Raw genomic sequence first — 16,828 nt, 5'->3', positions numbered from 1 at the left:
AAAAAGGGAAGTAAATGAGTAAGAAAACAAAATGCAAGCAAACAATAACAAAGAGTGAGAATGTTATTTTGTGATCCATATTCAACTCCTACAGTCCTCTCTCTGGGTGTAGAGGGCTCTCTTCCTCACAAGATCATTGGAACTGGTATCAGAGATTGATTGTTTAATGGAATTCTGCTTTAAACTCTTATTTTTTTCAGCTCTTAATGAGGTCAAGAGTAGAAATTTTGCGACATAAACCAGTTAGTTTGGGAAAATAGATCAGACTAATATTAGTCAATAGCTTTTTGTTGGTCAAGGCATTCTAGATCTTCAGACTTACCAGTATATTAGTCCCTACGACTAAGTCTGTACTAAAAGAAGCTACATTTTCCCATCAATGATTTGTAATTGATTTAATGGATTTTGCTGTATTTTGGATAATAAAAGCTCACATTTATGAAACACTTTAGGGTTATAAAGCACTTTTCATCCATTAACTTATTTGATCTTCTCAACAGCCTTTTGAGGCAGGCAGGCTGGGTATGCTTATAAATTTTCTCTGCTTTATAAATTGAAGACTGAACTTTAAAGAAGTTAAATCACTTAGCCAGTATCACACAACTAGTTAGTGGGCAACAGGACCCCTAATGGCAATATTCCAATCATACCACATTATGAATATGAGCAAATTCTATGGCAATGCAGATACAGAAACTTTCTGTTACATAAGAACACAACCATTCCTTGAAATTCTATCATTTTGTCTTTAAGGACACAATATCTAGAACAGTGACTTGTACAGAATAAGTGCCTAATAAATGCTAATTGGATTGGATTGGTTTTGTGTGATGACCGCATATTTTAAAATCAGCCGGAGTCAGGAATTCAGGTTAGGGGGAAATCGTCAATCTTTATTCTCAGTGAAGAAAGATCGGAGGTGGAAGAGAATCAGCAATAGCAATGTGTACAGCTGAGTCAAGAAGCTAGCTAGACCAGAAGCCATGAGACCAGCAGCCACCAGAACAGAACCGCGCCAGCAGTCTCTCTCAGCCTCTCTTCCTTCCCCTGTGCCTCCACCCATCAAAATTGTCATTTCCTATACAACACATCAGGATTTGCACAGAGAGTGGGTGGGGGCCATTCTTTCTCCAAGCATATATATTAATAGAGTATAGTCCAATTACTATTTAGCCTCACATGCTTGGGACCTCAGTGCATCAACTCAAGCCTCAGTCCATTACAGTTTTGGAAATCACCTTTGCTCTCCTAACCCTGTTGAACAATAAATTAGGACCTCAGAATCCTGAAGGGATAATTCTAGACGTAGTTTCTAGACCCCAATGAAGACCTCAAGTACCTTGTGCTTCCATTTCCTTATCAGTAATATGAGGATATTAGACTAGTTGGAGGGTGCTCTTAACTGAGGCATATATGGTAAGAATAAAAGGAGTTAGTGAATTTGGATAGGAAAAATCATTATTTTCATTAACTTCAAATGAATTTTGTTATTTCCTTCAATTATTTAAAAACATATAACAGGTTGCAAAAATCAGAGAAGGGATTCATAGTTTTCACTCTAATGAGAATAAGTTTGCTGTCTTGATGTATCTTACTCCATTCTATTTTAAACCTCCATTTTTTGTTATATATTACTATATTTTATATATATATATATATATATATATATATATATGTTTTATAATATATTTAAGTGGTCAGTTTGTCAATAAAGTGCATATTCTTCACATTTATTACATGTGTCCATCAGATTTGGTAAAAAAACAAAAAACAAAAGAATTATTTGACAAACAACCAATAATGATGTATGTGTTACCTAGATTTGGTAAACAATTGATAATGACATATACCTCCAAATCTGGTAAACAATTGCTAAACACTTGTTAAAGACTAGTTTTGATTGATAGTTTCCTATTGATGATAATTGAGTGCAAATGATGAGACTGAAGAGAGCAATCGGCACCAAATGATGGGGTTTGGTGCCAAATGTTGGGGTTCAGTCATGTGACAAATTCATAATAGCCTTTCTCTTTGCCAAAAGATATTATTTATGAGAAGAGGTTGCAGACAAAATGAAAAGGTGAAATAGATACCAGAAGTGGAATATATGAAATAGATTTGGGAGAACATATAGTTAGTAACAAAAGGGATTTTGACAATTAACAAGTGGAAAAGTTGAGTTCCTTAGTGGAATGCATAATTAACCAGGAGAAAGGGTATATATCATGAGGTGGGAGTACAACATTGATTGGCAGGCTAAAACTGCAGAGAAGTTTAGTACCCTAAAAGAGTTAGTTAGCTATAAGAGAAAGACATCATAAGGCATGGTGGAGAATGAAAGGAAAGATACCATAAGGCATGGGGGAGGGAGGAGGAGAAAAATACCATGAGACGGAAAGTCTGGCAGACTAACCCATAAAAGATTCAGCAAAGATGGCATAAACCATAGCTACATTTATAAAGGAAATTTAACCTCAGGTATTTGACATGAGAATTTGGCTTTCTTTTGGATATTGGTGGGATTACCCATGTAAGATTAATCTAGATTCAAAATTTGCATTCAACAGGCATAGTCTTAAAGAGAGTAGGTATGAGTTTATTACTGCTCAGAACCTTGATTTAAGTAAGATATAAGGAAAGAGCATAAACTCAAAGCATAAAAGTAATACAAAATTAACAAACACAGTAGCCTCTATAACAAACAAACAACATACAACATACATCATCACGACTCTGAGGAAGCATCACCATCTGAATTCCTTGGCTAAGAGTACTCATGGTCACAGCTATTCAAAGTCTTGATTGGGAATCATTGCTAGGCAAGTTTGTACAAGACTTTCTAGCCCAAATTCTCCAAGGTCCTTTTGACTAAGGGGTTTTTATAGGCAGAGAACAAAGAAGGCACTATACTAAGTATAGATATAAGACTCTTGAGACCCAGCATCCTACCAGGTACAGGATGCTCCATCACAAGAGGCCCACCAAGGAGAATATTTGTTCATTCCTTTAAGAGGACTGTGTTTCCTCAAAGAACTGGCCAGGTTTTTGGAGTAAACACAAGTTTGCAGTAAAGGATGTTCATTGATTAAGCACAATAAATGATGACTTTCCTTTCTTTATGCTTTCCTGGCAGTCTATCAGATAACTGCAAGCACATTATCATGTTCTCAGCAAAAAGAAGTTACACAAAAGACATGGCTGAGATTTAAGATTCCTTACTCACTAGGATTCCTTACAATCCAAGACTTGTCAGTAGTCTTCCTTTTTTGCCTCAGGGAGAAACCTTATCAGCATATCAGGCTTTCTCTGCCAACTCCATCTAGTGATGCAGGACCTCATCATTGGCTTAGATAATCAATAAATAATCATAATTTGAATATAATAAATAAAAATTCATAACTAAAAGTATAAAAAACCATCAGAGACTGTATTCTTCAGCCTGATTTTAGATGAGACTGAAATAGAATAAGGCATTCCCCTCACTTAAGACTCAAGCATACCTCATCTTTGATTGAGGGTAATACCGAATGATGGTAGAAATAATAGACTTGCCAGGCAAATACCTTGAAGAGAGACACAAGGCTTATTGGGCAGAAAAAGAACTTTGTCATGAAGTACAAATATGAGACACATTTAATAGGAAGCATGAGATTTGGTGGTTTGCTCCTAATGGATCAAATAAATAGAAAAAACAATTACAATTTTATTAAGAATTGAAAACACAATTCCAAGTTTTAAAAATACAGAAGTATTGTTCCTCTTTGCCTCCAGTCACCATTTCAGAAAACTCTGGAGAATTTCCCTAAAAGCAGTAAAAGCTCAATGGTATTCTCTCCCACAATTTCACCCCAGGCTAAGCCTTTTCTACTTCGCCCAGAGCCTAATCTGCCTGCTATTAGATTGGAGTTCTTAACCTTTTTTGTGTTGATTCAGGGGAGTGCTAAAGTCATTTCTAGCTCTCAGGCTCTCTACTGGTTGTTAAATTTTAAATGTTAACATTTAACATATAATGTTAAATGTTAACATTTAACAAATAATGTTAAATGGTTAAATGTTAAAGTATTTATATAATCAGTAAATGTTACAAGTCAGAGCTGGATTTATTGTTTTCTTGATTGTCTAGACTTAAAGTAATGGAGAAAATATTAATAATACAGATTAAATTTAAGAGTATGTCATTTAAGTTTTTTCCCCCAAACAATTGATTGTTAATCACTAACCTACACACTTCTATGACTCACGGGCCCCCTTTGACAGGTTAGTAAAACATTTGAACCCCTTTTCAGAATATCGTTTTTAAATGTGTAAAATAACATATATGAAATGAAGACTTTGATTGTGATAAAGATATATTTTCCCATCCAAATTTATGATCTCTTGAAATCTATCCATGAATCCCTTAGGAAGAGAGGGGATGGACTTCCCTAACATCATAGCAACTGTCAAATATATTAAATAATAGGCAGGGATGGATGAAAAACATGGAGGTAAAGGTGGAAGTAGAAAGAGACTCTCTGGCAAGACTCTCTAAAGCTCTTCTAGATCTAAATCCATCATCTTTCCAGTTCTAAATATATAATCTTTTTCCTCAGAGAATTTAGAATAATAGTAACGACAAAAACAACAATAATAACATTTATACAGCATCTACTGTGTACCAGACACTGTGCTAAGTGCTTTATAACTATTATCTTATTTGATCTTCACAACTATGATGAGAGTTAGATACTATTATTATTTTATAGATAACTGAGACAAACATAGATTAAGTGACTTACTCAGATCACATGACCATTTGGAAGGTATATCATATGCTCCAGAAAATAACTCTTTTCCCCTCCTTTTAAAAAAAAATCATTTTTTATTCTTCAAAATACATGAAAAAAATAGTTTTCAATATTAACCTTTGTAAAACCTTGTGTTCCAAATATTTCTCCCCCACCCCCCACTTATCCTTTCCCCTAGACAGGCAGCAATCTGATATAGATTAAACATGTACAATTCTTCTAAACATATTTCCAAATTCATCATACTGTGCTAGAAAAATCATTTCAAAAGGGAAAAAATGAGAAAGAAAAAAACAAGCAAGCAAACAAACAACAACAAAGGTGAAAACACTGCTTTGATCCATATTCACTTTGCATTTGTCTCTGGATAGAAATGCACTTTCCATCACAAGTCTATTGGAATTGACTTGAATCACCTCATTGTTGAAAAAAGCAAGGTCCATCACAGTTGATCATCACATAATCTTGTTGTTGCTGTGTACAGTGTTCTCTGGGTTTTACTCACTTCACTTAACATCAGTTCATTAAAGTTTTTCTATGCTTTTTCTGAAATCAGCCTGCTCATCATTTCTTGTATAACAACAATTACAATATTACAATAACAATAAACATTACATTCATGTATTATAATTAGCCATTCCCCAACAGTTAGGCATCCATTCAGTTCCCAGTTCCTTACCACTAAGAGGCCTGCCACAAACAATTTTGCATATATAGGTTCTCTTCCCTTTGTTATGATCTCTTCGGTATGCAGACCCATTAGAGCAGTGCTGTATGAAAAGGTATGTACAGTTTTATAGCCTTTTAGGCATAGTTCCAAATTGTTCCCCAGAATGGTTGGATCAATTCACAACTTCACCAACAATATATTAATATCACAGTTTTCCCAAATCCCCTCCAACACTTGTCATTATCTTTCCAGGAAAGAATTGTTAAAAGAGAACTTAACAAAGGCAAATGAAACTAAGTCCCTTAGTTAATCCAGCATTTAGATAATATTACTTAGTGTCACATGCTAAGTCAATAGAATGTGAGCTTGAGATACATTTTTATTTTGTCTTTTTTATATGCATTAGATGCTTAATAAAGGCATGTTGGATAGATTTTTGGAATTCTATCTAAAAAAAAAATAACTTTTTCCAGCATACCTAGATTCTTGGAAGTAATTTGTACATGCTTGAACTAATTTCCCCTAAGTCAAAGAAAAGAGATTGAAACCTAGCTGAGAATCCTCTGAGTTGCAATCTTAAAAAAAAAATTCTCTCAGAAGTCTAGACTTGGACTACTACAATTTTTTAATCAAATAATAGACTTTGATGGCACCTGGAATTTTAAACAAGAAAGATAAGGCAAAAGGGAGGGGACGGGGGAAGTTAACTAATAAAGAGAGTCTCCAAGCCCAATCTTTCCATGAAGGAACAAAGAATAAAAAATAGAGTTATTGGATGTCATAACCTTACTATAAGGACTGAAGAAAAGCTCTAAAAGAAGATTCCCCAGCTCGATTATCTACCCCATGCTTATTTGGTAACATGTTCTATATTATCTTTCTATTTCTTGATTATAAACAATCATGACCAACTAAAAATTTGGAAATATGAATCTCTAACCTAATTAAATTCTGCATATCCATCCTCCTGGCCCAAAATTACACATCTGCATATTTCCAACCCAAATGTTAGGATTTTTCAACTCTGAGAGATCACCTCACACCCATCAGATTGAACTCATATGACAGAAAAGGAAAATAACAACTGCTGGAGGGTGTGACATTTTAAAAGTTCAAGAGACATAGTTTCTGGGTAATTGATCATTTATTGATAATGTATCATTATGTTAATTAAAAGAATGGTCATTTGGCTATTTCTTTGACCAAAGATGACTCATGGTGGTGGATTCACAATTTATTGAAAGAGTGGGTTTTCCTGAGAGTGACAATCAATTCTGATTGGTTAATAATTAATAAGAGAATTAATATTACAATGAGGGTTGAACCCACTCCAATAACGGGCGGGGGGATGTAACCTTGATTATGTTATTTATTTCAAAATTTCCTAACCTTAGGCAATCTAATCAAAAAATTCTCCCACTCAAATAGAATAGGGAAGAATTCATTTGTTGTTGCACTTTATCCAACATGCCATCCAGATGGTTTTAATTTGGACGTTCCTAAAATATCGAATGTAGAAAAACCCAAGCAAACCAGGACAATACATTTCCAGGCTAAAGTCCCCCCACAAAAACATTATTGTAACCAGATTCAGGTTATTAAATTAAGGGGGATTCAAGCAAAATCTCAATGCAAAAGATAGGCAGTAGAAGTGGGAATCAAAGGAAAATCTGGATTGTACAGTAAGAAAAGAAAAGAATCATTTTCAAAGAATCAGCGCTTCCTCGTTTCTTTCTAGGGAAGGGAGAAAGGGAGGAAGAAGAGGAGAAAAAGAACAAGTACAACAAGAACAACAAGAAAAAGAAGGAAGAAGAGAAAGGAAGTGTCCAGCAACTTTGCTCTACAATCATACCTGCTAGTTACACCAATATGTAAGTTCTGACTCTGAAATTAGATTGTAAACTCTTAGAAAGACGAGTCTGAGGTCTCTTTGCTTTATTACCACCTCATACAGAATGAGGAACAGGCAAATGTTTGTTGATGGTGATAATTTAATGGTATCTATAAAATATTAAAGACTAAAGACTGGTCTCTGGTACATTACATAGACCTGTTATGAAGGATTTGGAGAAAGAAAAAATCATATAGGATGAGAAGGTATGGAAGAATTGCAATTGGCCCTAATGGAGGGATTGTCCACATGTATAAAATAATGGAGAGGATTACAAGAGTATTCATAAAGGTAAGAGGGCTTGCCTAAGCTTATCCATATTTCCTATATAATTGTTGCAGAATCCGAAAGTTAAAGGAATAATAAAAATTGTAGGTTAGTCTGGGAAGGTTTCCTTGAAGAGATTTACAGCTAGATTTTTAAGAGGGAACATAAATTGAAAGGAACTACAAAGGTCTTTACCCCAGTGGGGGTAATGTTATTAGCAAAGCCATCTAATTAGGAAAGGAAATTTAGGCAGAAGGGGGAGGGTGAGAAAAGAATCAAGGAGTAATTGATAACAGAGCTGAACTGGAACAAAAACTCCTACATTGATGAGAGAAAGTATGAAGGAAATGAGAGAAGGAAGGACTCTAGAAATCTATCAATCAATAAACATTTATTAAGTGCTTACCACTACAGGTGCTGAGATTCCATCTCTCAGCTCTGGACATGCTTTTTGGATTCTCCATACCAGAAACTCTTTTCCTCTTCCTCTCCATCTATTGACCTCCCTGGCTTTCTCTAAGTCTCATACTTTTTACAGTAAGCCTTCCCCAACCCCTGTTAATTCTAGTGCTTTCCCCCTGCTATTTCCTATTTATCCTAAATTTAGTTTACTTTGTATTTGTTTATATGTTGTCTCCTTCATTAGATTGTAAGGTCCTTGGGAATAGGGCCTACATTTTCTCTTTTTGTATCCTCAGTGACTGGCACATAGTAGATGATTAATAAATGTTTTATTGTTGTTGTTGAGCTAGGTGGAGCAGTGGATAGAGTTGGCTCTAGAGGAGTCAGGCAGACCTGAATTCAAATACAGACTGACATTTACTAGTTGACTTGGGGCATATCTCTTAAGCTGTTTACCTTGGTTTCTTTATTTGAAAAATAGGGATAATAATAGCACAGCTCCTAGGAGTCTTGTAAAGATCAAATGAGCTAATAATTGTAAAGCATTTAGCATAGTGCCTGCCATGTAGACATCATATAAATGTTAATTATTATTATTTTTAATAGGTGATTTATGATGAAGTATAGCATTATAAAGGGCCTAGGTTTAAAAATGGATGGGGATATCCAGCCATTGAGTTCACCCTCCTCTTTTTTACACATAAGGAAATGGGTCCGGACTTTTGAAATGACTTGTCCAAGATCACATAATTATCACATGAGCTTTTGAGTCTGTTTTCTAATCCCAGAGCTCTTTCCATTTAGCACACTCAATAAAACCCTACAGTTCCAATGACAGCTGAGTTTTCGTCATTGAAAATAGATGCATTTACCTTTTTTTTTTTTAAAGCATTGTTATAACGGTTGTAACCCACTCTTCTGCATATTGGGCTTTAAAGGAATGCCTGTTCTGCCTTCCCCTCGTTCTGACTCTATTCCACTGATGTACTCCTCTGTCCTATATAAATTATGAGGACCTCTTTGCAGCCCATGAGCCACCCCTATATGGAAGAGACAAAGAACTATGTGTATTGCAAGGTGGAGGTTGGGGGAGAGCTTGAGAATAGAGTAGAAGAGACAGTATCCCCAGGGGCAGAGGGGGTTGCTCTTTCCTACTTTGCTCCCCAAGTCGTTGTCTCTAGGCAGCAAGCAGACAAATACTGCCTGGTTTCAGAGATAGATGACTTGCTTAGCCCACGAAGTTGCTACATCTGTGAGGTTTCATCTGGAGAAGCAGAATAGCGCTCCTCCCCTCCCATTCTCAAGCCTCCCCACCCCCCACCCCCCACTACCATCACTCCTCCCTGCCGGATCACCGGGAGGGAGGCTACGGTGAGTTGACTAGTTGTCTTTCAACTGTCACAAGCATAACAGGGGAGAGGGAAACAGCAAAACTGACTGACAGTGACATAGAGGAGGCACACCCCTCTTCACTGCCAGCCGCTCGGCTAAAATGAGGACTGACTGTTTCACAGAATACATTTTCTCTCCTAGGCCCCCAGTGGAGCGTGGAGCGGCTGTCCAGCTCACTAGGAGGGAGGTGGCTGATGGAAGGGCTAGGAAAAGGTTTTCTTTTAGGTCCGCTGTCAGCTCCCACTCCCTCCCCTTTCTCTGCTTTAATACAGTCAATGAACCAGAAGAGTGAGTTTGAGGAGGGGGGAAAGAGAGGAGAGAATCAACAATAATAGGAAGGAGATAAATCGAGACCCGTAAGGGGGGAGGAAGAAATAGAGGAAGACAGAGGGGAGAAGAAAACAGAAGCGGAGGGTAGGAAAGGAAAGAAGGAGGGGTAAACAGGGGAATATAGCGAAAGAAAAACGAGAGGAGGGGAGGGAAAAGAAGAGAAGAGGAGGGGAGAGAAGAGGAGGGGAGGGAAGAAAAGGAGAGGGGAGGAGCCCCCTGGCCGCCAGCAGTCAGCCAGCCCCGCACGCCCAAGCCTTAGACTCTGAGCATCCGAGCATCGGGAGTTTGAGCCCAAGCAGCGCTTGGGGGTTGAGCTGGGAGGGGGCGGTGCTGGTCCCCGGGAGAAGGAGAAGGGAAGGCAAAGCACGCGGAGCAGCGGAGTTGGTCAAGGGTCCGGAGGGTCGGTCCTGTTGGACTCGGCCTCGAGGAGGAGAGCTTGCTCTCTGCCCTTTTCCCAGGGCACCTCAATCGCACCCCCACCCTAAGCCTCATTCAGTGTTCTTCCCCCGCACGACCTCCTAGCGCCAGGAGAGGGAGGTAGCGTCGCGGGGAGGGGGTTCGGGGCAGACTATGAGGCGCCCACCATGGTGCGATGCGACCGCGGGCTTCAGATGCTGCTGACCACGGCTGGAGCCTTCGCCGCCTTTTCCCTTATGGCCATCGCCATCGGTACCGACTACTGGCTCTACTCCAGCGCGCACATCTGCAACGGGACCAACCTGACCATGGACGAAGGCGGCCCGCCCCGACAAGGAGCCCGAGGCGACCTCACGCATTCCGGCCTGTGGCGGGTCTGCTGCATCGAAGGTATGTCCCGCCCCCCCCCCCCTCACCTCCTTCCCGGGGCCAGGGGTGGGGGGGCAGAGGGGCCATGAGGAGGCGTGGAGGGGAAGCAGCTGCCCCTTGAGCCCCAGGGAAGGAGGGATTGAATGGAGCGGCACACAAAGAGGATGGGTGCCCCCAAGTAAACCAAGTCTTTTCGTTGTCCAGAGGTGGACCCACCTCTGCTCTCCCAGGTGGACCAAACCTCTCTTCTCTGGTCACCCCCTCCTACCTAGATGTGTCCCACTCCCCTTCTTCCTACCCCCCTTTTCTCCCGACCCCCCACAACAAACACACGCTAGCCAGAGGGCTCCTGATGTGGTCAAGTCGGGAGGTTCCGAGCGAAGGGGTCGGGGTGAAGACGAAAAGAAGGGGTGGGGTGGAAGGAAGAAGAAGAGAGAGGAAAAAGGGAAGGGAAGGAGGAAAAGGAGAAAGGGAAGGAGAGAGAAGGAGGGAGGGGGGATAGGGGAAGGGGAGAAGGTTGCTTGGCAACCAGTGTCTGTGCAACTGCTATGGGAACGGGCAATCGTCGGGAGGGGCGGATAGGGACGAGGACGGGGGGCTGGGAAAGCTAGGGGCCTCCGGTCATTCTTTGCTCCAGCCGTTCTCTGGGGCAGACTCTCTCGAGGAGGGTGCAGCCAGGAGGGCAGCTGGGAGCTATGGTGTCAATGGCACGGGCGGCGACGACTCTGTTCTCAGGGGCTGGACGCGTGCTGACCAGGTACTAACCACGGAGCCGCACGTCTGCTGGAGCCCTTAGCCACTTCTCAGGGGAGGGTGGGTGTCCTGAAGGCCGGAGTATAAGAAGCACTCCCAGAACTCAGAATCGGGAAGCAAACGCTCCCGCCCCTTATAGCCTCGTGGCCCAACCCGGGGACACTGGGTGATTGTGACCGTGATGGTGGCGGTGACCACGTCTCTCGCCGGTGGTATCAGAAAGCAGGCCGTGCCAGAAGGACCGAATCAAAGCGAACACTCACGTGCTTAAATCCTGAAAAGCAGGAATAGAACTGTCTGTAGTGGGTCCTCTGCTTGGGACAGGGGGATTCTTCAGAAGTCAAAACTGAAGCTCATTTTTCTCCCCAGGCCTGAAACTGTGATTGGGGGAGGGGGGTCAAGTCAGGTGGCAAACAGCTGAACATAGTGAGGGAGGTGAGGTAGGCAGAGAGAAACCCGGGGAGCTCCCCTGGCCCCTTCAGTGTGTTAGCTGGCCTTCACTGCCACGCAGTCTCTGGACCAACTCAGCAGCAGCAACTTGAAAGAAACAGGTGGCAGTTTGCAAACAGCATAGGACGGGACATCCTAGCAAATTATAGCAGTGAAGCCGGCTTCCTCCACGGAAGACTGGCAGGACTGGCAGGACTGGCAAGACTGTGGCTTCATCGTCCCAAATGGAAGGGCTTTAAGCATTGTCAAAGAGAATTTTGACTGCCTTTCTAGTCTGTTTCAGAATCTATGTGATGGCTTAGGAAGTTCTTCTATCTAACCTGAAATTCTTCCTGCAATATAAGCAAGCATATAAAGCCTTTCAGAGTGTGGCTTGATGGAAAGGTGGGGGAGTGGGGGTGGGAAATGACTAAGGATTCTCAAGGGAGAAGCAGTTGTGTGACTTTGGGCCAGTCATTTTCTCGGTCTCTGTCTCTCTGTGGGTGTGTCTGTGTGCGTGTTCGTTTCTGTCCTTGTCCCCCTCCCTCTGTCTCTGTCTGTCTCTCTGAGTTTCTTTCTGTCTGTCTCTGCTTCTTTCTCTTTCTGTCTCTCTCTGTCCCTCTCTCTTTTTCTCTGCCCCTACAATGAAAGAATTAGCCTAGATGATTCTTGTGAGGTCCTGTTCAACTTTCAGTCTAGGAATCTATTATCAGGCAATCTAGTCTGGAAAATCCAATAAAGAGGAGACTGACATTGCAAAGTTGATTCTGTTTTCAACAAACATTTATTAAAGCAGGCTAGCCCAGTGACAAGAATGCTGGATTTAGGGTCAGCAGAGGCCTGTCTTTGAATCTCAGGTTTTGCCACTCAGACTTTTGTATAATGGGGTAAGTAACAACTTCTCTGGGCCTCAGCTTCCTCCTCTGCACAATGAGGAAGTTGGATTAGATGATCTCTAAGGTTCTTCCCAACTCTTAAATCTCTCATACCTACCCAACAGGAGTGTTTAAGGCACTAAAGTAGAGAGTGTTTTCCTCTTTAAGGATGAGCTAGAGCTGTCAGTTCCAACTTCTTCTGAATTCTTTGAAATTATTTTCTCATCTCTAATCCTGTCATCTCCTACTCTTCTCCACCTACTTCTTTTTCCATTCCTCCTCCCTCTTCTCCCCTCTCCCACAACTTACGTATTTAAAATGCACTTGATAACTTGCTGCTTAATGCCAGGGCTAAATGGAGTCTTCAGGTAATATTAAATGTGAAATCAATAGTCCCTCAAAGACTTGGATAAACAACAAAGAAGTGGGATCAGGAGATTCTCCCCCTCCTTCCTCTCTTTTGAAAAATACCATTCCTTTTATGAAATTGCTCAGTTCTTGAACACCTACTCTTGTAATCCAGAAAAGACACCCACGTCACTACCTTCAACTAGCACCTGAAATCTAAACACATGAAATATCCCCATTATCCTCATACTTTTTAAATACCTTCATGGCAAAAACAAATCTCAAAAGCTATACTCACCCCACCAAGAAAAGAAGGATACATGGGATCTCAGATGTGGAACTGAAAGAGACCTTACAGACAATCTAAGCTAGCTCCCTTATTATACAGATGAATAAACTGAAGTCTGGAAAGGTTAAGTGATTTGCCCAAACAGTGGCAATTAGAATTAAACTCAGCTGAGTTTGACCAATAAGTCGTATGCATCTGGACATCTAGGTAACACAGTGGTTAAAACCCTGAATTTAGAACCAAGAAAGAATTTTCCTCCATTCAAATCTGATCCCAGACATTTCCCAGCTGAATGACTCTGGGAAAGTCACTTAACCCTATTCACTTCTTGTTTTCCCATCTGTAAAATGAGATGGAGAAGGAAAAAGAAAAATATTCCAGTATTTTTTCCAAGAAAACCCTAAGTGGATTCATGAAAAGTCAGATACAATTAAATATAACTAGATAAGAAAAATATAAATGGATAAGTGGTACATTGGATAGAGTGCTGGGCCTGAAGCAGAAGACCTAATTTCAAGATTAGCTTCATACAGTTAGTATTTGTGTGATCTTGAGGATGTCACTTTGTTTCTGTTTTCCTCATCTGAAAAATGGGAATAACACTTCACAAAATTGTTATGAGACTCAAATGAGATAGTATTTGTAAAGTGCTTAACCCAATATCTGCTAAATAGTGGTCACTATGTAAAGGCTTATTCCATTCCAGGTCCTGTAATGGAGATTTAACTGTCTTTTCATTGTAATATGTATGTCAAGCAGTAACATACAGATGAACTCTAACAAATGATTCTCACAGCTGATAAGAAAATGATAAGTTCTTGAGATGGGCTAAATCCACTGGAATTTTTATGGTAATACCTCAGTTTCATAGCTCACCTTCTAGTTAAGGAAAGGATAGGGGAAAGCACTTATGAAGTTCCTTCTGTGTGCCAGGTACTTGGCAAATATTTATTTGGGAATATAATATGAATCATCTTTACAATAGCAGGGACTATGGGGAAAGGAAGTCCCACAAAATAAAGATTGAAAATAACTCCCATAGTCTGATTAGTGTTTCCAGAATATTGTAGCTCGTGCCTTTATTTCTCCACACAATTAAGATTGATACGTCCTAGTATTTCCCAGGCAATTTCGGAGTTTTTAATATTTGATGTCCATTGGGACAACACTTAAGTTGAGGTGACAAAATAAACACAGAAAAAGAGAATGGTGAATTACCTTTCTGGGCTTTAATCTAGCTAACTAGGCTATGCTATTTCTCTGCCATAGAGCCACCTGTCTAAAGAAACAAGAGTCAGATTTTGGGAGAAGGAAACATTTGGAGATCGGAATGATCATGCAGGTTAGCCATCTTTGAAAGTGCTTTTCAGAATTCCTCATTTTCCCAGTGATCACTGGGCTGATAATTTCTGTTATTTCCCAGCATTTTATAAAGACCTATCTAAGAAGTCGATGTGCCCACAGCCAGAGGTTTCAACTTGTCTGTAATGTTGATGGTGCCATGAACAAAAAACATAAATCAGAGAATGGGGAAAAGGGGAAAGAAAGGGGAAGGGAGACCCACTAGAGCTTTTTCTCTCACATTAACCCTGGTTTGTGGTAATCTGTTTCAAAGATAATGGATTTAAGGCATTAAATTAAAATTAATTATCATTAAAAAGAAACATTTCTAATTCAGAAATATTGCATGAAACAGCAAATGAAATATCTAACCCTATTACTTTAGGTGGGGTTCTTAAAGATTTTCAAGCAATTTACCAATAAATAATAGGCTCCATTCTTGAGTTATTTTTAACTAGTAGATCCAGCCGCTCTCAAAGAGAGTCTACCATTAAATATATTTAAGGCTCTGGGAAATTTATTAGGGTTATATTTTAGAGTAATTAAAATGAGCAACATCAATAAGGAATGGACTCAGATCAAAGGTTGTGTATAGGTTGGGGGGAAAGAGAATCATAACCTTCAGTATAACTTTAATAGTTTCTAAAAGTTTCTATTGTTTCTTCCCTTGGGCTTAGGTGAAAATGAGTAGTAGGCTGTGAGGGTATAAAATTTCCTTGGGATAGACTGGCCACATAGCCCAGAAAAATGCTTGGGTTTTTCCCAATTTCAGTAAACATACTCAGACAAGATTCCCTAAAATGTCTTTATATTATACCCAACCCCCACCTCAGATTGGCCTAGTTCTCTGGAAACCATGCCCCATATTCTTTGGTGTGACATCTAGCACAATGATAGACAGATAAAGGAACATTATCACATATTCTTTGAGTACCTACTATGTACCAGGCATTGTTCAAGATACTGGGGAGATAAGCACAAAGAAATAATCCCTATTCACCATGAGCCTACGTGCTAATGAAAGAAATAATATACAGACAAAAATATATACAACATAGGTATAAATGAGTAAATATAAATATATCCAAAGTGACTAAATACAAGACCATTTGGGAGAGAAGACACCAGCAGGTGAGGGGTTCAAGAAAGATTTCTTGCAGGAAAAAGTTACATCTTAAAGGAAGAAAGGAATTCTGTAAGGTAAAAATAGAAAAGTGCATTCCAGGAAAATTGGGACAACTACTGTAAAGGGATGGAGTATTGTGTATAAGGAACAGAAAAAAGGCTAACTTGCTGAGATTGTGGGGCAAGGAGTAATGTCCAATATGACTGGAAAGATAGGTTGTAGGTGTGTTGTGAAGGGTTTTAAAATATAAATGGAAGAGTTTATATTGATCCCAGAGGCAACAGGAAGTTACTGGAATTGATTGAAATAGGAGCCTGACATGGTCAGCTTTAAAAAAAAAAAAAAAAAATTACACTGCAAGCAGTGTATACTATGAAGTGAAATAGGGAGAGATTTGAATCTGGAAGACCAACTGTCAAGCAGTTGTAATAATTTAGGTAAGCAATGATGAGGGTCTGAACTAAGATGGCAGCAATGGAAGTAAAGAGAAGGGGTCAAACAGCAAGAGATGGTGTGGGAGCAGAAATGACAAGATTTGGCAACTGTTCAGATATGTGGAGTGAGGAATGAATTAAGATATTGAGAAAAAATGTTTAATAAAAAAATGACATCAATAACTACAACATTTAATGCATAGGATGCCATATAAGGAATGGACTTTGGAGGTCATTAAAAGCCAGCCATACAATTTTACAAATGGTTGTCTTGCCCATATTCCAATATTTCAAGTATCCATAATCTGAGCATACAACCATATAAATAACACTTTCATGCTTGTACCCATTCATCTTGCACACTAACCTCTGGTGTTAAGCTTCTAAATTTAGTTAAGTTGGTCGTTGAATAACAGACAAAATCCATTACTGGAGAAAAAGCTCAAGCCCTTTCCATCCTGGGCCATTGGCTCTTAGGACAGTACCCAATGTGTATTAGACACATGAAAGAGATCTGGATGTTTGAATCTAGGCTCTCCCACATAAAGGCAGTTAAATAATGCAGTGGATAGAGCATATAAGGACTTCTTAATTTTTTCCACTAGTGACTCCTTTTTGCCTGAGAAATTTTTACACAACCATGAGTATATAGAAATATTAAATAGGTATATAATCAAACATTTACTGATAATAAATCATAATTTCATT

The 16,828-nt window shown here is 39.6% G+C and overlaps 1 protein-coding gene and 1 long non-coding RNA gene across 2 annotated transcripts in view; one reads left to right on the top strand and one right to left on the bottom strand.

Moving 5' to 3' along the window:
• The window catches only part of LOC116423261, a 36,927-nt gene extending 25,557 nt beyond the window's left edge, over positions 1–11,370 (bottom strand). The window contains exon 1 of the long non-coding RNA XR_004233796.1: positions 11,291–11,370. This is a non-coding gene — a long non-coding RNA (uncharacterized LOC116423261). The remainder of the gene's footprint in view (positions 1–11,290) is intronic.
• The window catches only part of CACNG4 (calcium voltage-gated channel auxiliary subunit gamma 4), a 102,895-nt gene continuing 95,422 nt past the window's right edge, over positions 9,356–16,828 (top strand). Inside the window, exon 1 of the mRNA XM_031965667.1 lies at positions 9,356–10,546. Within this exon, the coding sequence (XP_031821527.1) occupies positions 10,324–10,546 (223 nt within the window). The 5' untranslated portion in view covers positions 9,356–10,323. The remainder of the gene's footprint in view (positions 10,547–16,828) is intronic.

Source organism: Sarcophilus harrisii, chromosome 4 (genome assembly GCF_902635505.1).
Source record: "Sarcophilus harrisii chromosome 4, mSarHar1.11, whole genome shotgun sequence".
Classification (NCBI taxonomy): Eukaryota; Metazoa; Chordata; class Mammalia; order Dasyuromorphia; family Dasyuridae; genus Sarcophilus; species Sarcophilus harrisii.
The sequence above is the reverse complement of the archived record's forward strand: the minus strand, read 5'-3'. Positions and strand labels throughout refer to the sequence as shown.